This window comes from Solea solea, chromosome 18, assembly GCF_958295425.1.
Source record: "Solea solea chromosome 18, fSolSol10.1, whole genome shotgun sequence".
NCBI classification, from domain to species: Eukaryota; Metazoa; Chordata; class Actinopteri; order Pleuronectiformes; family Soleidae; genus Solea; species Solea solea.
This window is the reverse complement of record NC_081151.1, coordinates 8,001,157-8,026,254: the sequence shown is the minus strand read 5'-3', so window position 1 is coordinate 8,026,254 and position 25,098 is coordinate 8,001,157. Positions and strand designations below refer to the sequence as shown.

Sequence of the window (25,098 nt, the reverse complement as noted above, 5' to 3'; positions counted from 1 at the left end):
TGTATTTATGAAATAAAATACAATCAAAATAAACGATTTGGGTAAATATAATACATTGCTTGTTACAAATAAACACTGAGTAAAATGATAAATAATATTATACATGTCACATTGGTATGTTAAGCTAAAATTATAACATTTGAAAACCATTTATGTCCCCGCTTCTCTCCCTTTTCTATATTTTGCTACATCCGCGTTACAGAATGCAATATATGAGCATGACTCTTACACAAACAACAAAAAAGAAAAGAAAAAGAAGGCGGAGAAGAAAAAATAAATCAGCGGAAGTGATGAAATAAACGCGGAAGTGCTCATTTAGCGCCAAAGCTTGAGTTGGACACAGAAGCAAACATGGATGTTGTCCGCAAAATAAAAACAAAAGTTTCGGCTGGCTTCAAGATGCGGGGACTCATTCTACGACCGTATGTACCAGTTGTGTTCACTCGTTAATATTTAAAATGTTTATGCTACACCTTAAGCTAATGCTGGGCTTGCCGCGGTAACACAGTACTGTGTATGGACGTGGATTCGATACTCAAAATATCGATATTGTTACTTTAGGGCATTTTGCATCTACAATGTTGAATTACTGCCTCCGTTTTCTCCTCTCTTTATTTCTTGTATTGTGTCAAATCGATTATTTCTGATGCAGGAATAGGAAATCGTGTTTTGTTCTTCAAGGAATAAAATTAAACAACAGCACTGACAATTATAATGTTATTAAATTTGGATGCACCTGTTGCCACCGCTTAAACTTCAACCAACAACAACAAAAATAATTTCTTCATTCAGTTTGCTAGATATGCATATTTGTCGTCTTCATCCAGGTGTTTTCGGTCAGTTGCTAAACATGATGTTGTGTTACTACCTTCTTCTGCATGACATAGATTAACTCTCTTAAAGTATACTTTAAACAAATTATAGGAGTAATATCACTTTGTTGATATATTGTAGTCCTTCCTCGTGCGATACGATAATCGATATGCCATGGCAAACATTGATATTTGAATTATTAAGGCACAAGTAAGCAGTCTCTTGTTCTCTATGTTGTGAATAAATAGAGAAATCCTGCACTTTTAGTTTTCTTTAGTTAGACAGTTATCGTGATGTATCGCTATATGATTGTCTTGCAATATGTTGTATCGTTATATTATTGGTATCGTGGACCATGTATCTCGTATCGTGAGGTATCCTGTGATTCCCACCCCTAGTAAACAACCAGTGATTATGACTGCATTATAAAAAGTGATGTATTCCACTCTGCACTTCTCGCATCTTTTTCAACCTTATCAAACAAATGTACTTTTAATTTTGTTGGAAGTTGACTGTGGCAGACACTAACATTTCCATGAGGAAATTATGCTTTGTAGTTTTCCAGAGAATAATAACATTCTCTCAACATTCTCTTGCTGTTCCAGTGAAGCCAGCAAATACCTTGTGGAGGTGCTGGAGTCCATCAACATTTCTGAACTGGATGATGTCACTGAAAAGGTCCTGGATGCAGTGGAAAAACAGCCATGTATGAACAGTACACAGTCACTCTCTATAGACCGTTTGAGTGTGTTTTAGGGCTGCAGCTAACGCTCATAATCGATTAATCTTTCAATTATTTTCTCGATTAATCAAGTACTTGTTTGGTCTGTAAAATGTCAGAAAATGTTGATCCTTGTTTCTCAAACCTGGAATTGATGATATTCTCAAATGTCTTGTTTTGTCCACATCCCAAAAGTATTCAGCTTTTAATTTGTTCTATGGAGCAAAGAAACCAGGAAATATTCACTTTTAAGTAGCTGAAGAATCAGAAAGCTTGTTTTAATTATTATTGAATAAACACTCAAACCGATTACTCGATTATGCAAACAGTTGACGATTAATTTAGTAATCGATTAATAATCGAATAATTGTTGCAGCCCCTAGTGTGTTTAACGTGCTGTATAATCTGCTGTATGCAGCGTCCAGTAATGTGTTCCTGTGTCAAGTTGTGACCACGTTGTATTTCCAACAGTGTCATCTAGTATGATAGAGCTGTCTGTGGTGAAGACGGCTGTGCAGGACTGCACTCAGTCTTGTGATGAAACCATGTAAGTAAGAGTTTGGTTATTATTAAATGACATATTGATTTTGGGTGTAAGAAATTATAATTCTGTGTGATTTAATGTATAATTTTTACATTGTTTTTACGACAACATTTTATTTCTATCTGTCTATTGGTCTCTAAACACATATTGACATAGCATGACAGACAGTTTAAAAGGGCAGTTAAAGAACCTTCAACAACCACTACACGTGAACTCCTACAGGGGTTAAATAGCTGGAGTTTGCCACCCTTTGTGGATGAGTGGTGATACATGAATTGTGCTTCCCAACCTCCGTTTCAAATATTTTCATTCCTTTTCATTCCGTTAACAGGACCAAGTGTCACTGGTGGGCACGTAACAAAGAAAAGAATGAACATATTTCTCAACTCAGGGAAGCACAATTTTTCTAAAATACTACCCCTGTTCCAGTAATACAAAGCTAAATGCAAATCGGTGAAGTATTCCTTTTAAGCATTGGTCTATTTTACACCATGACAGCAAGTGTGGTTAAGAGGACTCTTGGACTAGAAGTGTGGCCTATTCATTCATTTATTCATTCATTCATTCATCAATTCCACACACATGACACACTATAATAATGCATTCATCATGAAACACAATATAAGATTAAACTAAGTCATTGTGGTATAACCAGCTGTCGAGATATAACTTACTTATGTCTTTCAGAGATAATGTCTTCAATATCATTGGAGCTTTTGACGTGCCCAGATACATTTACAGTGTGGAGAGAAAGAAATTTGTATCGTGAGTAAAGCGACTGTTTATTTGTGTTTGAACCAACATGAACCTAAAATATTCCAAACTGATGCCTTCATGTTGCTCATGTCATGCTTGTTTTATCTCCTCAGGATCAGTATGACCAGACATCCAACACCGAGTCTGTGTGGTTTGGCCAGAGACAAAGCTGAACTCTTCAGGGAGCGCTACACACTCTTACAACAGGTTAATCCGTGTGCTGTGTTGGTCACTCTCACTCCTGGTTGCAGTCAATGTGTAGTTTGAATGTTGTATGTAATTTATTCATCGTAACATTTTAGCGCACACATCGGCATGAGCTCTTCACCCCACCTGCAATAGGAGCCGCTGTGGAAGAGGGTCAAAACAAATTTCAGGTAGCGAGGATTTAAAATAATTGTCATCTCGTCATCACTGAGCTGAAACTGAAATTTCACCCACACAAACTTGTGTTTTGACTTTTTTTCTTAGCTGAAAACAATTGAAGCATTGCTTGGTAGCACAGCTAAACTGGGAGAGGTGATTGTACTCGGGATGGTCACACAACTGAAAGAAGTGAGTCGGTGATGCAGATAAGTTTGTATGTTTTGGTTTAGATGGAGCAGAAAAAACTTGTCAAGGTTTTAAATTAATTCTCAAAAAATCTTTTCAAGGGTAAATTCTACCTGGAAGACCAAAGTGGAACAGTCCAACTGGACATGTCCAAAGCAATATCCTTTATTCTGTTTGTGGGAGCCTGTCATCACAACACTGTTGTATGTTCTTCCATACTTTTTGAATGGTCCTATTCCTTAATGAGGTTCTCACCAGTTCCATAATGGCCTGTACACTGAGTCCTGCTTCGTGCTGGCAGAGGGTAAGATAACTACCACTTCACCCGCAGTTAAAATAAATTAAAAAGAAATATTTTGACATGATGTCTATTATTAAAAGGTAAAGTTTTGCCTTTGGTCCAATAGGTTGGTACGAGGACTCTGTTTTCCACGTAAATGGCTTTGGTTTCCCACCAACAGAACCTTCATCTGCCACAAGGTCAGTAGGTTTGAAGAGTTTGAAGTGTTGAGGCAAACTCTCATCACCAGTAATTGTTTATGCACAACAACTTGACAAACTTTTCCCTGTCGGTGAATATGGAGACTATTTTCAATTACAATTAGGGTTGCAAAGGGGTGGAAAATTCACAGTAGAAATTCCTGAAACTCTACCGTGGGAACTTAAATTCAGATACTTTGGGAATATTCCTAATTGGAAGCCATTAATGGGAATTCATTTCAAGAAAAGTGTGTCATGACAAATAGATTTAGTTTTGTCATAAGAAGACCTGCATGCAAAATTCTACAATAAAAAAAACACGATGCAGATTAATTTGTGTATATAGATAGATAGATAGATATGTGTGATAAAATATGTGGCTTTAGTGGTTCAGGTTTCTCCAAATCATCTGTGATGTCATAGCCCTGCAGTAAGTAGTGAGCTATGTGCCTGTGATTGAATAATATGTTATTTACCAAGTTCCCAACCTTCAATTAACTCCCATAAGTTCCCATTCATTCCCATGGGAAGTTTCCAATTTTGAAAATTCCCAGAATTTTGCAACCCTAATTACAATATGACAAAACCAGTTAAGAAAAAGAAGGAAGTGTTGTGGTCTTGTGTTGAAGCCTCTATTCTTGTCTGAGTCGGATTGAATGTGTCCATTTCCAGGGCATACTATGGCAACACAAACTTCTTTGGTGGTCCATCCACCACGTCAGTGAAGGCGTCTGCCAAACTAAAGCAGCTTGAGGAAGAGAACGAGGACGCCATGTTCATAATAGTTTCTGATGTGTGGCTGGACAGCGTTGAAGTGATGGAAAAGCTCCACCTCATGTTTTCAGGTCTGATAATATAGTGTCACACTCATAAATTCTCCAACTCACGGATAAGCAAAGTCGTTTAGCTTGACTTTGTATTCTTTTTATAGGCTATGCTGCGATGCCTCCCACCTGTTTCATCATGTGTGGAAACTTTTCCTCTGCTCCGTATGGAAAAACACAGATCAAATCACTCAAAGGTGAAACATTTGGGTCTTTATCACCCGTTTTCGCAATAAAATGCATCAATGACTGCATTTTAGAACCTTTTATTATTTCTTTTTTTTTCCTTTTTAGAGTCACTGAAGGCTCTTGCCGATGCCATATGTTCATTCCCCAGCATTCACAACAGGCAAGATCTGACATGCTTTGTCTTAAGTCTCTTCTCATCTTATTTAATTCAAGTTTTTATTTGTTTGACTGACATTTGTTCATCCTAAACCTGCAGTAGCCGCTTTGTGTTTGTCCCTGGTCCTGAAGACCCTGGTCCAGGCACCATCCTGCCAAGGTAGACCTTTATACACATCCAGTACGTGACATAGAGACGTGACTTGTGTGGATTCATTGAGATAAATATGTTCCCCACAGGCCTCCCTTGGCCGAGCACATCACAGAGGAGTTCAGACAGAGGGTGCCATATTCCGTGTTCACGACAAACCCGTGCAGGTGAAACAAGCATGTGGCTTTTATTACATGTGTGCACATTTGATGTGTTGGTTGAAAAACGGGAGCCAAACCTCTAAAAACGGACCGTTTTGCTGCACTTTAGGATCCAGTACTGCAGCCAGGAAATCGTCATTATCAGAGAAGACCTGGTCAATAAGATGTGCAGGAACTGTGTCCGGTTGCCCAACAACAATCTTGACATTCCAAACCATGTGAGTTTTATTTTCCCTGAGTCTGAAGAAACCTGTTCTGACCTGAGAGAGAGAGAGAGAGAGAGAGAGAGGTTGTTGTTTTCTACTTTTTCTCTCTCTCTCCCTCTCTCTCTCTCACTGTGTTCCAAAGGCGATGACATCATGCTGCAAATATGTCCGTGAAGCTAAAAGCTGTTCCCTGACAAGACAAGACAAAACACAACATATATTCATGTAATTGTTATTCATGATCATTCTTTTTCTTTTTTTCTTTTTTTCCAGTTTGTTAAGACCATCCTGTCCCAGGGTCACCTGACTCCCCTGCCTCTGTATGTCAGTCCTGTATTTTGGGCGTATGACTACTCCCTGCGTGTCTACCCAGTCCCCGACGTCATCGTCTTCGCAGACAAATACGATCCATTCAGCATCACTAATACAGACTGCCTCTGCGTCAACCCGGTACAAAACAAACTACACTTAACTGATAGTTTTGTATATCTTTGTATCTTAAAGCCACTGTATAATCTCTTGAATATTTGTTGATTTATTTTGACAGGGCTCATTCCCAAAAAGTGGCTTCACATTTAAGGTGTACTACCCATCCAACAAAACTGTTGAGGACAGGTAGGTTATTCTCTCCGTTTGTGACGTTGATCCAAAACACATTTAGTCAGTAGCAATTGGACTTTAACCTCCAAAGTCTGACACAAACAAAAAGTCTGACTCAATGTGTTTTGGATAACTATGACTCTACACAGACAGGATATTGATTTCAGATCATTTTAGTTTCAACAATCATTAATGTTCACACTTGTTTTCTTACAGCAAACTTTAAGGCCTCTGAAGTAAATCATGGATTCACAACTGGAGCCGTTATTATTTTGTACATAACAACTTGTATGATAATGGGTGTTGACAACGGACACTTAATCAACTCATGGTAGTCTTTTATTTTGTATGTATCTTCTGTGATGTATAATAAAATTTTATTCTTGATGCTGAACATTCCGACATCTTTGTGTATGGATCAGCAGTCAGTTGTTTTTTTTAAAATTAAGATCCAATGTAGGACCACACACTGAAGTTTGATCTGATGTTTGAATAGTTTGGTTAGTTTACACCTGCTTCTGTCTCCATTATTTCACTTGTGCACCTTAGCGTCACCAAAGATGGACTCACAGTATAAGCACTTAGTGAGTTGAGTTGAGTTGAATTTGTTTAAAATAGATAAACAATTTGGAGAATTATTTACATGTAGCAGCACATGATTATTAACCATGATTAATCACCTAAAAAAAAGTCATAGTATAGTATGTCGTCCAAAATCACTCAAAAAAAGTCATATTATATTATGTCGTCCAAAATCACACAAAAAAAAGTCATACAAGACTTACTAGATTTGTATGTCATCCAAATCACCCGGACTTGAACCGGCAACCCTCCAGTTACAAGCCAAGTTCCCTTTCCACTTGGCCATGGGTCGCCCGTAAGTATAGTAAAGTATGTCGTCCAAAATCACTTAAAAAAAGTCATAGAATAGTATGTCACCTGATCATGTGTCAGAGTCAGACTGAGACTGAGACAGAGACAGAGATGACGACCACATTTTATAATCCTATTTTAAATACTACCAGTCAAAACCTCCTGAATAATTAATGTTCACAGCAGTCCTGTGATTGTGGACCAGAACCTGTAGACTGCTGGACTGGGACAACCCCGCTGTTGTGGAACCTACCTTGCCATCTTGCAGGTTCTTACAACTGCCATATTTTAAATAATAATGGATGAGAAATACTAAGAAATCCAGCTTAAAATCATCAGCACAAATAGCTCAGTCCATCAGAAGATGACTTGTGTCTCTGAGGTTGTGAGTTCAACTCTTACTGTCAACTGAACTTCTGCACTACTTTCAAACTTTAGACCAAAACAAGAAGTTAAAAATACCAGCAACATATTGTTCTGCAGTTCAGGAAGAATAGCTCCTGCTGGAAGAACAGGACTTGTATGTCTGAGGTTGTCAGTTCAAGTCTTATGTAGAACTCAAGTGTTTGAGTTCAGTGTTCAAAGTAAACAGTCAAAATCTATAAGAGAACCTGAAGAACTGTGAAGAGCAGGTAGCTCAATGGACAAGAATGCTGCGCTGAAATCCGGAAGTCATAAGTTCAGTTCTTGTGAGGAGCAGATGCTTTTAAAGCTCCACATCCAAACTCAAGATTAAAAGCAGACAGCAATCTCAGACGAAGGCGGCCTTTGTGGCATGGTGGCTTTGTTACAAGCCATAAGGTTGTGTCTCAACTGGGAGGTGGCAGGTTCACTTCCAATTCCCAACACTGCAGTTGTTCACTGGAACAGAACCAAACCAAACCTAACCTATTGCTGACTGACACAACCAGCAGGGCGCGAGTGAGTCGTACCCCCCAGTGGCCAGCAGTGAGTCGTACCGCCCAGTGGCCAGCAGGGCGCGAGTGAGTCGTACCGCCCAGTGGCAGAATGTGTTGAGTTGCGCAGGGTGTCGGAGTGTCAAGTTTCCTGTACTAACAGCCACACCTGGAGAGTCCAGCAAGCAGTGGTGGGGGCCGAAGGCCCCCACCCCCATCCAACTGTCTTAAATCCACATTAAGGCAGTTGGGTGGTGGGGGCCAACGGCCCCCACCACCCAAGTGCCTTAATGTGGTTACCTTTTGCTGCCCAGTGTAATATAAAGTATTTGACCTTTGACCCTTCCCTTCTCTCACTACCTGCCCTGCCCTGCCCTGCCCCTCCTCTCCTCTTGCTCCCTGCCCCTCCCCTCCTCTCAACTCTCACTACCTGCCCTGGCCCTCTCCTCTCCTCTTGCTCCCTGCCCTGCCCCTCCTCTCAACTCTCACTACCTGCCCTGCCCCTCCTCTCAACCTCACCTCTTGCAACCTGGAATAGAACCTGCAAGGCTGGGGAACTGAACCGGTCACCTTGTAACTCACACATTCCTATGGTTATGAACAAAACCACTGCACCACCAATTCCTACTATAATTAGGACTTTCGGTCTCCTTTCAATCTTCACTTTGGATGTTGACCTTTAAAATACGCTGGTCCTCACAAGAACTGAACCCATGAGCTCCGGACTTCACAGCAGCATTCTTATCCACTGAGCTAACTGCAACTTCTCTTATTCAGGTTCTCTTAGAGCTTTTGACTGTTTACTTTGAACATCGCAATCAAACAGTTCACCATAAGACTTGAACTCATAACCTTTAACATAGAAGTCTTATTCTTCCAGCACGAGCTATTCTGCAGAAGGACACGTTGCTGGTATTTTTAAATTCTTATGTTGGTCTGAAGTTGGAGGAAGTTCAGTTGATTGCAAGAGTTGAACTCACAACCTCAGAGATCCAAGACTCCTTCTGATGGTGTGAGCCATTCATGGTGATGATGAGTCTCTGACTTACTTGGTATACTTAACTTTCTCGTCCAGGTCCGAATTTTGAGAATTCTGAACTGGAATTTTAAGAAGAGTCACTTGGGGGTTATCATAAGACTTGAACTGACAACCTCAGAAAATACAAGTCATCTTCTGATTGACAGTATGACGTCTTAGTCAGTTTGAATCTTGAATCTTTTCTTCCTATTTGTGGTGGTGATTTGAACTTCAGGGCCACCGTAGACAATGTCTACATGGAACACTCCATAACGAATAAATCTATGTAATTCGAGCAAGTAATTAATAAATGGCAAAACCAACCGATAGTGAATACAGTAAGCTGAAAAGTATAATGACATAATTAAAATGATCAAATTAATGGTTTATTGAATTGACTGGATATTTGTTAATAGGTGTTGTTACAGGAACCATGTTTTCTTGGACGCTTTTCGCTTGATCTTCCATTCACTGATATACTATATGCTAATAATCAAAAATGTTGTAAAATACAACATTTTAAGATTTTTCTGGGCTTTTTATGGTCCTAGCAAGGTCCTACAAATGTGAAACTCCATTGTCCAAGGCAGAGGGGGCGGTGCTCTATCCAGTTCTTATAATACATCCATGCTCCTTCCTCTATGGTGTGAATAATGTTCAATAAAGCATTTTGAAAATAATAATTAAAAAAAATCCTCTATGTGTGTGAAACAGGCCTTACTGAACACAGCTTTTTGTCAAAAAATGGCAGCTGTGCAAAGGGAACATTAACACGTGCCTACGTAACTCTTTTTTATAACCTTAATAGTTAGTTATAACCTTAATAGTTAACCTTAAAGTAAAAAAAGCCCTAAGGTAGACATTAAAAGGGTGTGCGTCGCTTTCACGCTGACCTTCTCAAGATGGCGGACTGTGGACGTCGACAGTTTCCGGTCGTGCCTCCAGAATCGCTGTAACGACCTCACGTAAATGTCGTAGTGCTTTTGAGAATTTCACTGGGAAGCAAACAACTGACAAGAAGTAACGACTACAGGTGCGGTTTCATTCCTCCTCCGGGGTTCATTTACACGTATGTTGGCTAAGAAACACACGCTTAGTTCTCTTCTACGTTTACAAACACCATGTAGCTAACGAGCTCGTCAACGTTTAAAATAAAATTTTAAATGTTTGGTTGTTGACTAGCCAAGTAAACCCAAGCCATTTTTAACAGATAAAGCTTTGGACAGAAGAGTGAATGCGTACTTAAATATAATAGTATATGTAATGCAAACGCTAAGGTTACACGCGACTGTAAACGAGTTACTTAAATAGTTTCGCTTGTAAAGTAGGTCAACAGTAATCGTGCTGCAAGCTATGCTAACATTGTTGTCCTGAATTGACTGAAAGACATGGACGTGGAAAAAAGAAAAAAAATGAAAAGCGTAACCCCCAAAAAATACAGATATAATGAATTCAGAATGAAAATGTCAGATATCCACACCTGCATTGCTCTGAGGATAAATTATATTTCTACTCATCTGTATGGGGTGTGTCGTTACATATTTTTAATATTCGGTTTCAGGCAAGTGAATTGTGACAAACTGTTTGAGTTATTCTACAATTGTTAGTTGAAATTCCTGTAATTTCACTTAAAATTCCTGTAATTTTAACTAGCAAGTGAGGATATTTTGAACTGTCAGAATTACATATTAGACATTACATACTTTAATTGTTAATAGTCACAATTAAGTTGTGGCATTGAATTAAAGATATCTGCAATGAGAAACCCCATATGTAATAATCTGGGAAATTGTGTCATTTCTCCAAGGAAGAAAATCAGAAATTTTTATTTTTAATGCTATGCTGCTGTGTCCTTTTCTCTTAAAAGTGCTGAAAACAGATAATTTGTCATGTTCTGAATGTGTTTTCCTATTTTTACATTGTTAGGAAAACAACAATAATTCCAATCAGCACTAATTTAGATTCTCTTGTTCTCTCTGTCTGTCTGTCTTATCTGGACAGGACAAAAGAGAAAATGGCAGCGATGGACGAAGACATGGGGGATCTACCTGCCAGAGAGGATGACAATGACTCAGACAGAGATGAAGAAGATAGACTGTTTGCTTGGATGGTGAATGACGCGATGGATGAAGACGAGGAGGAAGAGGAGGTGGAGGAAGAGGAGGAAGAGGTGGAGGACGAGCAGCCGCTAGACATTGAATCGTCTGAGTCATTTGAGTTGGACACGCCAGCTGAGCGCAGTGGTCATGTGGCAGTTGTTGACCGTAACTTCATGTATGTGTGGGGTGGATACAAGGTACATTTGTGTGTCCGACGTGTCATTTTCCTTACATTTATTTATTGTCACACACATTTGCTATGTTTATCTTATTGTCTGATCCACCTTTCTGTACAAGAACGCTCAAAACCACGGATTCTTTGACTTGTATCTGCCGAGAAATGAAGTCTGGATGTACAACATAGAGTCAGGCGAATGGTGAGAACTGTTAAATATTTATTATTTTTTTTTTTAAATGTATTAATACTAATTTCTTTTAAAAAAAACAGTAGTTACAAGGGCCATAAATGGGAAAACTCAGTGAACAATAGCGATAATAAAACCCACACAAATTGCTAATTGGATGATCTATGTGAATGATTTATTTTGGCTAAATAATCACCCAATTTTCAGGTTTTGGTCATGTTGTTTTTAACATGAATGTTTCTACATCCTTATAGAAAGATTCCATAGAGCGACAAGTGCAATAAATGGGCTTGGTTGACCTTAATACCCTTATTATAGTAACATATTGATACAATGTCCATATGTTTTTTTTTTTACTGTTGGTAAACTAATGTTTCCAGGACAAAACATGTTGCCGGCGGTAACCTACACACATCCATGTCAGGCAGCTGTGGGGTGTGTGTTGATGGAGTCCTTTACCTATTTGGAGGTCACCACGCCCGGGGAAACACAAATGGGGTACCATTTGAGTAATTTTCTATCATGTTGTGTAATTTTTTTTATATGATAGTATTGTATATAGTACATGTTTGCATGAGGAGTATCAGCCTGCTGTCTCTACTGATCATTTTCATAACCTCCTGTCCTCTGTGCTTCTAGATCTACCGCCTGCCTCTGAGAGCTCCCAGCCTCGTGTGGGAGGAAATGACTGATCTTAAAGGACTCCCTCCTTCATCAAAGGACAAGTTAGGATGCTGGGTTCACAGGAACAGGTGAGAGACAAGTGGTTTAGTTTCTCATCCTGGACGCAATTGTGAAACATTGTCATGAATTCAAGGCTTTTCCTCCCCTCTGACCCAGTTTTTAGCTGTTGGTTCAAAGTACTGACACAGGTTTGTGTTTTGCTTTCACAGACTCATATTCTTTGGGGGCTACGGCTATGCTGCACAGGGACCCCATCGAGGGACGTTTGAATATGACGAATCGTCTTCTCTTGTGGTTTGTAGACAAAGATACAGTGAAAAATTAATTAACATGAATTCATTTGACTACATTTTTTGAGAAAAGTTCGGCCAGTTTTCCAAGGTTTTGTCTGTTTCCTGTAGTGGGACAGTCCTGGGCGAGGTTGGAATAATCACATTCACATCCTGGACCTGGAGACCTCTACATGGAGCCAGCCTATTACCTCGGTAAACACAGGAATATTTGTTGATATTTAAAACGTACACACTAGAGTTTGAAGCACATAAGTCTACTCGTTCAGTTCATTTTAATATGTGGCTAAACAATGTTTGAGTTAAGTATTTAACACCATGGGTTTTTTGTCTGTGTGCTGGTATGACCCGTTGTAGGGGAACACTCCTTCACCCAGAGCCGCTCATGCATGTGCTACAGTTGGTAACAGAGGCTATGTATTTGGGGGACGATACAAGGTTAGCGTTTCTTTTTAATTACTTTGTTATAAAATATAATGTCTTCTAATTGCTTGTTTCGGGTCACATGTTTACTCGGTATACAAATTGTCTGGTGTTAAGTTCTATCCTAACAAATGTTCTTTATTCAACAGAATTACAGACTAAATGACCTGTACTACATTGATCTGGACACATGGGAATGGCATGAAATGTACGTTTAGTCCCCTTCTTTTCTTTTTACTTGAGATTTAAACGTGTAAATAATCAGACTGAAGTTGAATACAGGTTTAATCCCAGACAAATAGGACCCAATTAATAAACTCCCTGAATACATGATGCATTTAAGGGTTTTGTCCCTGAGTTATTAAATATGAATAATAAGGTAAATCATTCTGTTACATAAAAAAATAGTTTTCCTTCTGAATGACGCTCACTGTGCCATTCAGCACCATCTGAAATGTCTTTTTTTTTTCTCCCCGCCGTCCTGTAGGAGCGTTCCTCAGCAGTGTCCTGTGGGCCGCTCGTGGCACTCCTTCACTCCTGTGTCTTCAGACCACATCTTCTTATTTGGAGGTTTCACCACAGATAGAAAGACACTGAGTGAGTCTGACTCTTTACCTAAAGCAGAGAAATAATCCAAGTCCCCACATAACGATGCCCGAGTCGCTCACATCTGTTTGTTTGGTTTTTTTGTAGGCGATGCTTGGGTCTACAGTGTGAGCAAGAACGAATGGAAGCCTTTCAAACACAGTCACACACAGAGGCCCAGGTGAGCATCTGTTATAGTCAACATTTGGTTGTGTGTTTGTAAGATATTTAAAACTGTGGCCGACACAGACCCCAGGCTCTCATGGGTTGCCGGATATTTTCTAATTGTTTAATATGCTCTCCTTTCGTCACAACATTTTTTTTTAGAGGGGTTAGCAAAGCTTGGGTATTTCCTGTAGCTGCAGCTTGGTGTGTTTGAGTAACTGTTCTGACAATCTGGGTTTCAATGTGATAGAAGCTGCATTATTGGGGTGTAGGAGGAAAGACCAACATTTGTGAGTTTTTAAGGGCTGTAAATTATAATGTCAATAGTGAATATTGTGTGTCAACACATTTTCTTACTCTCTTTATACATTTCTTACATAATGTAGCTTTAAGTGACCTCCCTGAATGTATTTTGAACTTGTGTCTTTCAGGCTGTGGCACACAGCATGCTGCGGCCCTGATGGGGAGGTGTTTGTGTTTGGAGGTTGTGCCAATAACCTGTTGTCTCATCACCGAGCCGTAAGCAGAACATCATATTCTTTTACAGTGCGACATTACAGTTTGATCACGTGTCAATCCTGCTAACGTTTTTCCCCTTTTTTATTAGGCTCACAGCAATAAGTTATTGGTTTTCAACGTGCTACCAAAATCACTAGTTGGGTGAGTTCATACAGAAGTATGTTAATGTGTTATGTTAATAATGTTGAGGTTTATTTTACACCCGATGCTAATATGTTGGTCTGTGTATTGTTTTGTCTCCTCCCTGCAGGTTCTGTATGGATGTCATTCTGCAGCACAGGGAGCATTTATCTCATTACTGGGACTGCCTGCCCAAATCTATCCTGCACAGCCTCAAACGGAGACTGTCTCGCGTTAACACACTGGGCTCCTAGACAAGGACGTGGCCAACAATCCAGACCCAGAGGAGAAAAATACGGCGGTTTCTCCGAGAACAGGTAGTCCTACTAGAGAATCAGATGAATGTGAGGACACTTGCATACATAAAACAAAACCTTAAAGCAATAGTGAAGTGCTGTGGACCTGCACATTTAAGGGTGACAATTCTTCTCCTCTTGTGATGTCAGTAGAACTCTCAGTGGTTTGCACAGCCAACACAGTAGGAATCCCACAGTACTTTTACAACCGTTTATGTTCTATGTTCAAAAAACTTCCCTCATCACACCCTCTAAAGATAAACTTTACATGTCTGCATTAAAATATCGACTAGGGTTATATATATATATATATATATTTTCTCTTTAAAATCAACAGAAATTTGTATTTATATTGAGGGTAACTGACCGCGTCACTCGTTTTATTCGCCTCTTAATGATGTATTTGGGTTTACGTAGTTTCTTTTATGTGGGATTTGAGTTTGAAAATTGCGATAAATAATAAACCTTCAACGCTGTCATTTTTTTCCTCTGCACTGAAAATGCAATGCCAGAACTCTTCAGTGTGAAGCCGCACATCTAAAAATATCTTACAATAAAAGCCCACACTGCTCCCTAAAGTCACCAAATTACACCATGTGATTTAAAAAGTGGATTATGATAAATATGATTTTGAATAGAAGGTCACTTTTATAATCATGACGCTTCTAGGGAGGTGTTGGTACTTTACCATACCACGAAAAAAACTGTTTTATAATAGCTACAGTTTTGTTTTAACGGTGCGGGGTTGTCGTTTATTTTAGTGCAGACTTTTCCCCCTTCACGATTTCCCACAACAAAACGTTTGGCACAATCTCGAGTAAAAATGTAAAACAAGTGCTTTATGCCACACAAGACCCATCTAATCTGGATGTTCACTGTTTAGTTTTTATATGTATGCAGTGTTTGTATATAGTTATTTATATATATTGTGAGTAAAGTGATGTGTTGCTTCTGTGTTGGAAAGTGGCTTTGAAAAAGCCTGTAAAGCGAGTGGCTCCTGTAGCGTTGAACTTTTGATTTGTTTCTTAAAATATTGCAAGTGTATTGGGTGTTGAGCCACATTGCACTGAGATTCCTCGTGCCAGTAGGGCTTTGTATTTGCCTGGTTTGCACAATTTTCCCTTTTTGTTTTGTATTATGGGATTCAATCCGTGCGTGTTGATTTTGTAAACAAGAAATAAAGGCATACCATAATTTACACTCTGTAATTTCTTTGCTAATTTACATGTAGGAAATTTCAAACATTTTTGGGCAACAAATGCAATGATTTAAAAAAAGAAATGACTGTACTGAGGATCGTAATTAAACCCTTAAACCTCATGTTTACAAGTTGGATGAAGTTAAGGGGAAAAGTTCCAATGAAATAAGTCGGTTGATATTTAACATTTCCTCCTCGTCTTACTTGGTATGTTTTGACATGTCTGTTATTTCTTCTTGGCAGCCAGCAGGTTTGGAGCGGACACTTTAACTTTCCCTGGCATGTTTCGGAATAAGTCCATGTCCTGCAACACAGGAAAATGAGACATAGTAGAGTATTTTGTAACACCAACAAAATCACTGACTTGTGCTGAAAACACAGCATAGTTTAGCCTGAAAAAAGTGTAAAAACAAATGACAAACCACCTCACAGAGCACCATGGTGACTTATTTCAATTGGTGTGATCATTGCATTCATTCATGTCACGACATGTAACAGAATAATGTGAAAAACCAGTTCCCACCGAGGGAAATTCCCATGAACTCTAACATAAATACATACATAATACCACTGCAGAAGAAAGATGAATTATTCAGACTTAATTGTTCTGATTTTAGCATTACATTTAAACTTAAACTTAAATACAATGGTAGGTTGACGATGCTTTAATTGTGAATGGAGGTGAAAATAAAGCAACACCTGCACTCAAATGCTACTAAAAGCAGCTGACGTTACCTTGACGCTGCGGAACAGGTCCTTTTCTCTGGTCGAGGCTTCTTTGGCTTTCATAAAGCTGAGGACAGCAGTGCGTGCAGCTGACAGAAACAAAATAAAACAGCGGTTATTTCACTGTAAAAACACCAAGCAAATGCTGTCATTGGGTCATTGCTCTTACCTTTGCCTTTCTTCTGTGAACCTGGAGTCAGTTTAACTTTGTGTCTGTGGAAAACAACATCTCATTAGTCTGTGCACTTGTCACTTTGTCTTTTCTAACACACTTTAAAAAAAAAAAAAAGTGCACATACTTGTAGTTGGAGAGGGCAGTGTATGGAGCGCAGACAGGCACAGCAAACAGCAACACATCCTCCGGATGAGGCTGGCCACTCAGAGACGTGAGCAGATTCTCTGCTTCCTGTGGAAACGACAACAAATAACTCAACTTCAAACATTTCTAAAATGGCTGCAGAAGGAGTAACAACTGTACATCTGTATATACAGACTCCATTCATTCATCTACAGCAGAGGTGACCAACCTACGGCCCTCGGTGAGATGTTGTACGGCCTGCAGCTTCGGTTTTATAATGTATCATTTATGACCAGAATTTATTATGTCGTCCAAAATGTGACATAAAAGTCATAGTATAGTATGTCGTTCCAAAAAGTCACCGGTACAGTTAAAGGTTTTACTGTGGGGACCAACCTCAGCTCCGGGGTTGTCCTGGTCCACATCTTCCTCCTGAAAGAGACAACAGCGGGAAGAGAATTTACTAAAACCACATAAAAAGTGGATGCAGTCTTTCAGTTTGCTGGCTGATAATAACTTGGATGTAAGAATACACTTAATAGCCACCAGGGGGCACCAAGAGAAAATGAGCATGCTCCTGTCTGAAATGACCACACACAAGGCAACTTGTCAGATAAAATCAGGATAGGTCCAAGTCAGCATGCATTTGTTCTGTAAAATCAAAACTACCACACAGAAGTCTCTCTTAGCAGGTTAATGTTTCTGACACACTGACATTAGATCCATATCAAGGTCATCATGTGTTGTCGTCTACCTTGTCCTCCTCAGCAGGAGCTCCCTCCTCTCCGGGCGGCCTGCCCTCCTCACCCTGCTCTCCTCCTGCCAGCGCCGGCTTCTTTGCCGCCGCTTCTGTGTGACGAGGCTTCAGAGGTGGTTTCTGAGCGGGCGGTTTCCTCACAGGCTCGTCTTTACCTTTCCCCTTCTTTCCTTTCTTCCCCTTATCCTTCTCCTCCTTTGTTGGGCCAGCTGACTGAAGGAGAGAGAGTCATCGTGATATTAACTGTGCGAACACCAAGGATCAAAAAAATTCTACAAGAAAATAGCAAGGTACAGTCATGACAGTAATTTTTGTCCGTTAGTTTTACTCCTCACCCCGAGCAGCTGCATCATCAGCTCTCTGTCCTCTTCATCCTGGTCTTTGTATTTCTCTTTAATCTTCTTCAGTTTGTTCTGGAGAAAAACAAACACATCAAGAAAGAAACCCATCTTATTTTTAAGGTTGTGCTAGTGGCTTTGTAATCTCTTATAAACTGTCTGGGTTTACTTTTCAATTTATCTGCACCAGGTAGATAGGAAATGCAGGATTTTTGCAAAGGCACAGAAAAGACAGGATGACCTTCAGACGTCCTGCCCTCTCACCTTTTGACCTCTCTTCAGAGGCTTCTGTGAGGAGCCACCTCCTCCACCTCCTCCTCCTCCACCACCTCCACCTTCACCGCCTCCTCCTCCACCACCTCCACTTCCACCTCTGGGCCCCGGATCAGCTGCTGGTCCACTGGATGAAACGTCAGTTTCCTCAGTGTCACAATCTTCCTGTTTCGGTTTCTTCTTCCCGTCTCTGCAAGAAATGCAAAAACATACACAGAATTGAAGTCACGGCTTTCCAAGTACTTCAACGCAATCTTCAAATCTTCAACCGACCAAACATGTACAACACCACAAAACTGTTGCATAAAAGAAATAACTCTAGTGATTAGATCCTAAAAAACTGAAAATTCTTCAAAACAAGTAACGGATTCTCGATGTTTTGCAACAAATGAATCCATTCGCTCACCTTCTCTGTTTGGCAGTCATGTGTTTCCTCCCCTGTGAGTTCATCTCGGCCTGAAGGACGTTAATAAACTAATATTAGTATAAGTATAGTATCCGAATGTGTGGCATCACTGCGTCCAACTTGACAATAAGCAACTTCAATCAAAGACAATAACAAATTACCTGAGCGCTCGTTTCCTTTTTGAAACCAGGGTTCTGAATATTTCTAGAAATAGAAAAAGACCATTTAGTCATGAGCAGAAATTATATATGTTAGAGTAAAGTAAAAACATAATTAACAGATGTAGAAGGAATGGGAATAGTTTTCATTTGGATTGCAGTTCCCATTTTAGCCTCTAGTTGCATATCTTATATTAAGTACAGCCCCTTGAAGTTAAAATATATAACCTGCTGGGCTGTAGATGAGGGAGGGAGATGGTCGTATCTGGAAAGCTGAATTCTTCACTCTCCACAGTCTCATTTTCCACCCCGCTGTCCTCTCTGTCCTCCTCTGCCTCGGCCTCCATGGCCTCAGAAACGCCGTCCTGTTCTCCGCTCACGTCATCACCCGCTTCGGTGTCGTTTTCCTTTTTAATCTCCTTTTTCTCTCCATCTCCTTCCGCTCTTTCCTCGCCCTGATCTTCATTACTGCTGTCGTCACCTGCCAAGGCAAAAAGAATCCGTTTTAAGTCGTTACAAACACCAGAAAATGAAGCCAGTGTCTCCGTGTCCTCCCCACCGATCAGCTCCTCTCCCTCCTCCAACAGCTCGGCAGCTCTGGATGTGACCTCCTCCATGTCTTCCTCCAGAGTCTTCACCTTTCTCTCCCCTTTGTGCCGAAACACGCTCAGTTCATCTACCTGCACTCGGGCAAATCATTTTTTTAAACCTTTATTACAAGAGAACAGCAAAGAGTTCAAAATGTTCTTCCCAACTCATGATGGCATTTACCTTGAAGAGGAATCCAAAGCCCATGATCAAGTAAGAAGGCGGCAGAAAGTTTTTCTTCCCTGGAGAGTTTGAGTACAAAGTTTGACTAACAGCACGGTTTTTTATATTTTGTTCTTGTGCCAAACAAAACTCATGCTTTAAATGTTAGCGTGTGCTACCTCTGATCATGAAACTTCCAGTGGTCAGGTATTCTCCAGTGGGAGCCGTCTTAGACACCTGAACAAAACATGGAAATAACAATGAATATTGTCATTGTTGTTGAATTATTTTTGCTGCGTTCTGGCCTTAATTTTGCCATGTTTTTGTCACCATTGCCTTGTGTACCAGTTTCTTCTATTATTTACCAGCACACAGGCTAGCTCGAGTCTGACAGAACACGTACATGCAGTAGTAGTGGTGTTAGTCCGACTTTAAGAAGACTGAGAAGTTATTTTAAGAGTGCAGTTTTAGTTGGACGAACACGATAATTCATGTTTTTTTTAGTAGGGTTAATCTTTAGAGTTAATCTTTTTTAAATTAAATAAAGAATTTGAACAGCAATTTAATTCTTCTGTCTTTGACTGTTCTATCTTTTATACAAATTATACATTTGGAAACATTTCATATTGTTTATTCGCATCCTTGCAACAGAATGTAGATAAGTTACCACATAGTTTTTTTTAAATTATCTATTTATTTTTATATATATATATATATATATATATATATATATATATATATATATATATATACACACACATATATATATACATATATGTATATATATATATATATATATATATATATATATATATATATACACATACACACATATATATACACATATATAGATATATATACACACATATATATAGATATATATACACACACATATATATATACATACATATATACATACATATATACACACATATATACACATATATGTGTATATATATATATAAACACACACACATATATACATATATATATATATATATATATTTATACAGTATATATATATTTATTTATTTATATATATGAGCCTACTGATCCATCAGACTCACCTGATGATGATGGACCCACCAAGCACTGGTGATGATTTTGGCGTCCCATGCAGCACTGTAGCACACAGACATAGTGCCGGCCTCCGTCAGCGTGCGAGGGGGGATGGGATCACCTGGAGTGGAATGAGTGTGGAGGGTGGAGGGTGGATTATCACGTTATCTAGCTTTCTAATCACAAATACTGTAGGTCAAACTGTGGTGAGAAAGGAATGCTGAAAACCACACGTGTGGACGTACCTGAGGGGTTTTTGATGACGCAGCTCGTTGCTCCGTGGAGGTCAGCGTGAACATAGACGTCACCTGACAATGTAACGGAACAAGAGATGAGATAACCAACTTTTTCAGGGTTAAGACCTGGTTTTAGGTTAGGGTATGATTTCAGCACTTAGTTGTGATAGGTAGTCCTCACTAAGATATAAACACAAACGTGTGTGTGTGTGTAAATCATTACCGGCCCGGAGGTAGCGTTTGACGATCATCTCGTTTTGCTGCTGGTCCCTTCCTGCAATGACGAGGTAATTTTCTGAGCTGATGAACCAGAGGAACTTCTCAAACCTGCCACAGGGGGGAAAAAAAAGCCTTGACAAGGGCACAGAAAACCAACTGAAACTAAACACGTGCGACGATGAGCATAAACTACGGTAGAGTGTGACTCACCAGTAGACTTTCCTGGCTTTCTGAATGGTGGTCACTGTCTGGACTTCCTTCAGAGTCTGCTGGGTTTTTTTCTCGGCAGATTTCATTGCCTGAATGACGTGGATTTGGGGAAAAAAAAAACTTTATCAGCATAGCAGTCATACAGTAGCTATATAAACAATAAACTGCACATGGGATGATGAGGGAAATTTCCTGCCAAGATTATTTGAGAAGCAAAATCTGATATAAATTCTTGAAAAGGCTCTTGGTGAGAAACATTTCTCTCTTTTATGTGACGTGTAAAATAATACAGCTTTCACGGCCCCTGGTATCTCACCTGGTAGAGTCTGTACCACATAAAGAGACCTTACCTTACCTGCTGCTTCAAGAGTTTTCTGTTCTTTCTTTTCAGCAGTGCGTTTGTAGTCGTAGTACCTAAAAGAGAGCACAGCGCCTTTTAAAAACAACCGCAGGTTCCTTCATGTCATACTCACATTTGTTTTCTAAGGGCTCACACGTGAACTGACCTTTTAGCATTAGCATACGCTGACAGACCGAGATCCACATCCACCAACATGGGCTTGTTCCTCTGCGGCTTCTTGTTCTGTCCTTTGTCTTTGTTCTTGTTTTTCTTCCCTTTTTCTTCCACCACATCTTTCTTCTCCTCCTCTTCCTGGTCTTCCTCAGAAATATACGGGTTTCTACAGGGTGAGAAAGACACAAACACATGAGCCGACAGGGGCAACAGTGAGCCCGCTTCTGTTACAGGCGATGGTCTCACTTTAAAAGCATGGTGATATGGTTCGTCTGCAGCTTCAGGTCCTTGATGGCACAGGCCACGGGGTCACCGGCGGCCTGCGCTTCCTTGACGATGATGCCGATCTCTGTCCAGTCCACCTGATTGGCCAACGCGCTGCGCACCACCTGCAGCGCCCTCTCCACCACAGGCAGATTCATCTCCACCAGTTCACCTTTAATTCTGTCCACTTCCTACAACACAAGAGAGGACAGAACACGTGTGTGTGCGTGTGTGTTTCAGGAGAATTTAGGATTAAAATGGCAAGTTGGCACTGTCCAGGCAGACAAAGCAGCTCCATCACTTACCTGTGCTTGGTGCAAGGCCTCCAGCCTCTGCTCATGGTCTCGCTTCACATTTATCAACTTCTTCATGGCCTGTTTTTCCTGGTGCAAGGCTTTCATGTCGATCTTCTGGCTTTCCATCTTTGAAAAGAACTCATCCACTGCCTGAGTGAGAGGGATCATGTCGGATTTATAACAAATACTTTGAGGGTGTTCATTTACACAGCAACAGAGAAAGTATCAAGATTTGTACTCAAACGCCATGTTCACCTTATCAAAAGTATCAAACTCCAAATATGGACTCTTTGCATGCTGCGTGAAGAGGAATGGGTGGAATTCGTCGTACCTGCAAGTGGGCATCAACGTATCATAAACACCCAGATGATAAAAGCACATAAAAAAAATTAAAATATTGCATTACACAGAACGGGACATACGTGAGCAGTTCCTCGTTGGGTTTGCCAGGAGTTAAGCTCGGTTTCTTCTCACTCTTTTGAACGATGTAACCCTTGAATTACACAAAAAAGGTGGGAGTTTAACGTCAGGAAATCAAATCACTGTGCCTCAAAATAAGTAAATCCCTTTACTTTGCCACCGAAGTGCTGTGTTTTCTCCATGTATGTCTCAGCAATTTGCAGAGCCTCCAGGATTTTAGGAGCAACTGGGGAAAAAAAAGGGATAAGAAATCAGACGCTGCAAAAACAACCAAAAACCTTAAAACTAAAATCATTACAAACATTGTCTTTATTGCTCTCATGTACCTTGGGCAGCATCCGTTTGACTGTCAACTTTAACAGAGCCGGCGAGTCCTACTTCTATTAAGCTGTGTTCAATCAGAGTGGCTCCATACGCTGAAGAGGCGAATAGAAAAGAAAACCCATTATTTAGACTTAAAATAATTATAAAACAAAATAAAAAAACAAATCCTGTTGTTACTTACTAAGGTGGGGATTCAGGACCCTTTTCACCTGCTCTCCATTTGTCGCTTTACTGAGAATTTCAGTGAGTCTATACACAGGAAAGAAAAATATATCAGATACAGTTGTCATACACATTGTCTGAACTCAACGAGAACACATAAAGATGTGGTTACCGCTCCAGGCTGATGAGAGGCTCAGGTGGCCTCGCACTCTCCACTGGGTAGCGCTCTCTCACGGCAATCTTCACATCCTCTGCCTCTGCCTCTGCCTCCGCAGTGCGGAATCGCAGCAGATTGAGGATGGTGTACTCGTGGTCTGCGAGTATGATGTTACCCTGAAAATGGACATGGACAGACCTGCATTCAACTAATCCACACCACTGTGTCTTCGATCAAATTAAGCGTACTGTGTACTAACCCTGTCGTATAGTTCAATAATCAAGTGGTAGGCAGCTTCATCAGAGCCAAACTGGATGTCAACAATCCTGTCAATCCCGAGTTGCTTAACCTGGGTCAGACGACGGGACTTCAGGTGTTTCCGACACTAATGAGAAATCAAGGACCAGAAGGAACATAAAAATTAGAAAATTTCAATATACTGTGACGTTCATTATTTGTAGGTAGCCAGTAGTCTTTGTGCTGTAACTTATTGTTTAGGGATACAAAACATCTGCATCATAAGACGGTAAGAGTCTGGTCTTACCTTCATGGCAAAGCCTGAAGGCATCATGTTCTTGGGCCATTCGAAATCTGTCGAGTGAATCCGAGTCCCAGACTCAACCAGGAGAACAGCTTTACTGTCAGGCCTGAGATGACATACAGACTCTTAATGTAAGCAATTATATTTTCTAATCAGCTGCCGTGAAGTAACATTTTGACGTACTTTCCCTTTCATCCAAAGTTTACTTTGAGTTTTTGCTTTCCAGCTTGGGGCTTGTAATCCACCTTTAACAATATAATTAACAAAACACTAATAATAATAATAATAATAATAATAATAATAATAACCCACCACTAGAACTCAGATTTCCTTATCTATATTTACAATTTTGTACTTTCTAACTTCCAAAATTTGACTTGACACTTTTCAATACAGTCCTCACTTTTGTAGCCGGATCAGATACGTCTTAGTGTCGATGTCATACACGTTGTTTACTCTCATTCCAATGTAGCTGTGAACAAAAAACAAGGACACAATGAATGACTGGTCGACATGTGTAAATAAATACATGCACAGGCGTAAGGTTGGTGAGGCACAGGATATTCACTATCACTCTCAACATCTTTTACTAGTCAAAACTATAGTTTTGTTATCTACAATTCAGGTTTTACTAGTCCGAAAGACGTTACTTTCTATCTTCAATTATTCTCAACTGAAGATATCTACATTGTCCTTTTTCATTACATTGTCTTGAATTAAGTTTCAGATATTCATAATGACGTTGTAGATATCTGAAACTGGAGTTAGATACATCTTCAATTCAGTTGGGGATAATTGTAGATATCTACATAATAATGACAAACCGAATTGCAGATATCTGAAACTAGTTTTGACTAGTAACAATGACGTCACATATATCTAACAACTACAATTAGTCACAATGAAATCATGACTAGTCAAAGTCACGTCACAGAGGTATGTAATGGTAATTGCGGATAGTCAAACTTGGCGAATAAATGTTAATAAAAGGTTTTCCACATGAGCTCAGCTACAGGAGGAGGCTAAGTTAAGTTAGCCACGCGCCTGCTGTGCTAATAAAACATTCACCCACTTGGTATTGATCTCGGCGATAACTGCCCGGATATCGACTGTGGTGAATCTTGTCTTCATGGTGACTCAAGCAAAGTCTACAAACACACAAAGAAAGACAAATGTCTCAAGGTAAACATTCACATTTCAGATGCTACATCAACAGCAGCAGGAGCAGCAGCAGGGAAACATGCAGGGCTGCGCACGCGCACAAATGACAAGTCCCACGGAAACCGACGAGGGACATTAAGTATTT

At 39.9% G+C, this 25,098-nt stretch overlaps 3 protein-coding genes across 6 annotated transcripts; 2 read left to right on the top strand and 1 right to left on the bottom strand.

Moving 5' to 3' along the window:
- The first annotated feature begins 306 nt into the window (after window positions 1-306).
- Window positions 307-6,547, top strand: pole2 (polymerase (DNA directed), epsilon 2). The gene is made up of 19 exons (XM_058615516.1): window positions 307-422; window positions 1,419-1,519; window positions 2,006-2,081; window positions 2,766-2,843; window positions 2,948-3,041; window positions 3,137-3,211; window positions 3,306-3,389; window positions 3,488-3,544; window positions 3,642-3,690; window positions 3,794-3,866; window positions 4,539-4,711; window positions 4,798-4,887; window positions 4,985-5,039; window positions 5,136-5,195; window positions 5,276-5,353; window positions 5,457-5,565; window positions 5,827-6,003; window positions 6,101-6,168; window positions 6,370-6,547. The coding sequence occupies exons 1-19, from the start codon at window positions 352-354 to the stop codon at window positions 6,377-6,379; spliced, it is 1,578 nt and encodes a 525-aa protein (XP_058471499.1). The 5' UTR covers window positions 307-351; the 3' UTR covers window positions 6,380-6,547.
- A 3,286-nt stretch (window positions 6,548-9,833) lies between these two features.
- klhdc2 (kelch domain containing 2) lies at window positions 9,834-15,684 on the top strand. 3 transcript variants are annotated; one of them, XM_058615940.1, is made up of 14 exons: window positions 9,835-9,973; window positions 10,942-11,236; window positions 11,337-11,416; window positions 11,785-11,902; window positions 12,044-12,156; window positions 12,298-12,382; window positions 12,490-12,573; window positions 12,736-12,816; window positions 12,951-13,009; window positions 13,289-13,398; window positions 13,495-13,567; window positions 13,983-14,070; window positions 14,159-14,211; window positions 14,321-15,684. In XM_058615940.1, exons 2-14 carry the CDS (start codon window positions 10,955-10,957, stop codon window positions 14,442-14,444), a joined length of 1,350 nt encoding a protein of 449 aa, XP_058471923.1. In that variant the 5' UTR covers window positions 9,835-9,973; window positions 10,942-10,954; the 3' UTR covers window positions 14,445-15,684. The 3 variants fall into 3 exon arrangements, with proteins under 3 accessions (XP_058471925.1, XP_058471923.1, XP_058471924.1); XM_058615941.1 differs by having other exon boundaries at window positions 9,870-10,009; XM_058615942.1 differs by lacking the exons at window positions 13,983-14,070; window positions 14,159-14,211; window positions 14,321-15,684 and having other exon boundaries at window positions 9,834-9,973; window positions 13,495-13,631.
- Window positions 11,422-25,057, bottom strand: LOC131445097 (ribosome quality control complex subunit NEMF-like). 2 transcript variants are annotated; one of them, XM_058615935.1, is made up of 33 exons: window positions 24,865-25,057; window positions 24,196-24,264; window positions 23,796-23,898; window positions 23,511-23,636; window positions 23,267-23,427; window positions 23,114-23,181; window positions 22,935-23,024; window positions 22,761-22,834; window positions 22,611-22,681; window positions 22,444-22,519; window positions 22,198-22,338; window positions 21,875-22,083; window positions 21,621-21,794; window positions 21,465-21,528; window positions 21,115-21,203; window positions 20,909-21,012; window positions 20,695-20,757; window positions 20,458-20,570; window positions 19,570-19,627; window positions 19,412-19,470; window positions 19,200-19,320; window positions 18,869-19,121; window positions 18,644-18,686; window positions 18,483-18,532; window positions 18,068-18,266; window positions 17,801-17,878; window positions 17,463-17,678; window positions 17,105-17,140; window positions 16,710-16,816; window positions 16,580-16,623; window positions 16,420-16,499; window positions 15,889-15,988; window positions 11,422-13,357 (listed from the first exon to the last, which is right to left on the bottom strand). In XM_058615935.1, the coding sequence occupies exons 1-32, from the start codon at window positions 24,921-24,923 to the stop codon at window positions 15,911-15,913; spliced, it is 3,276 nt and encodes a 1,091-aa protein (XP_058471918.1). In that variant the 5' UTR covers window positions 24,924-25,057; the 3' UTR covers window positions 11,422-13,357; window positions 15,889-15,910. The 2 variants fall into 2 exon arrangements, with proteins under 2 accessions (XP_058471918.1, XP_058471917.1); XM_058615934.1 differs by lacking the exon at window positions 11,422-13,357 and having other exon boundaries at window positions 15,676-15,988.
- Window positions 25,058-25,098: the final 41 nt, after the last annotated feature.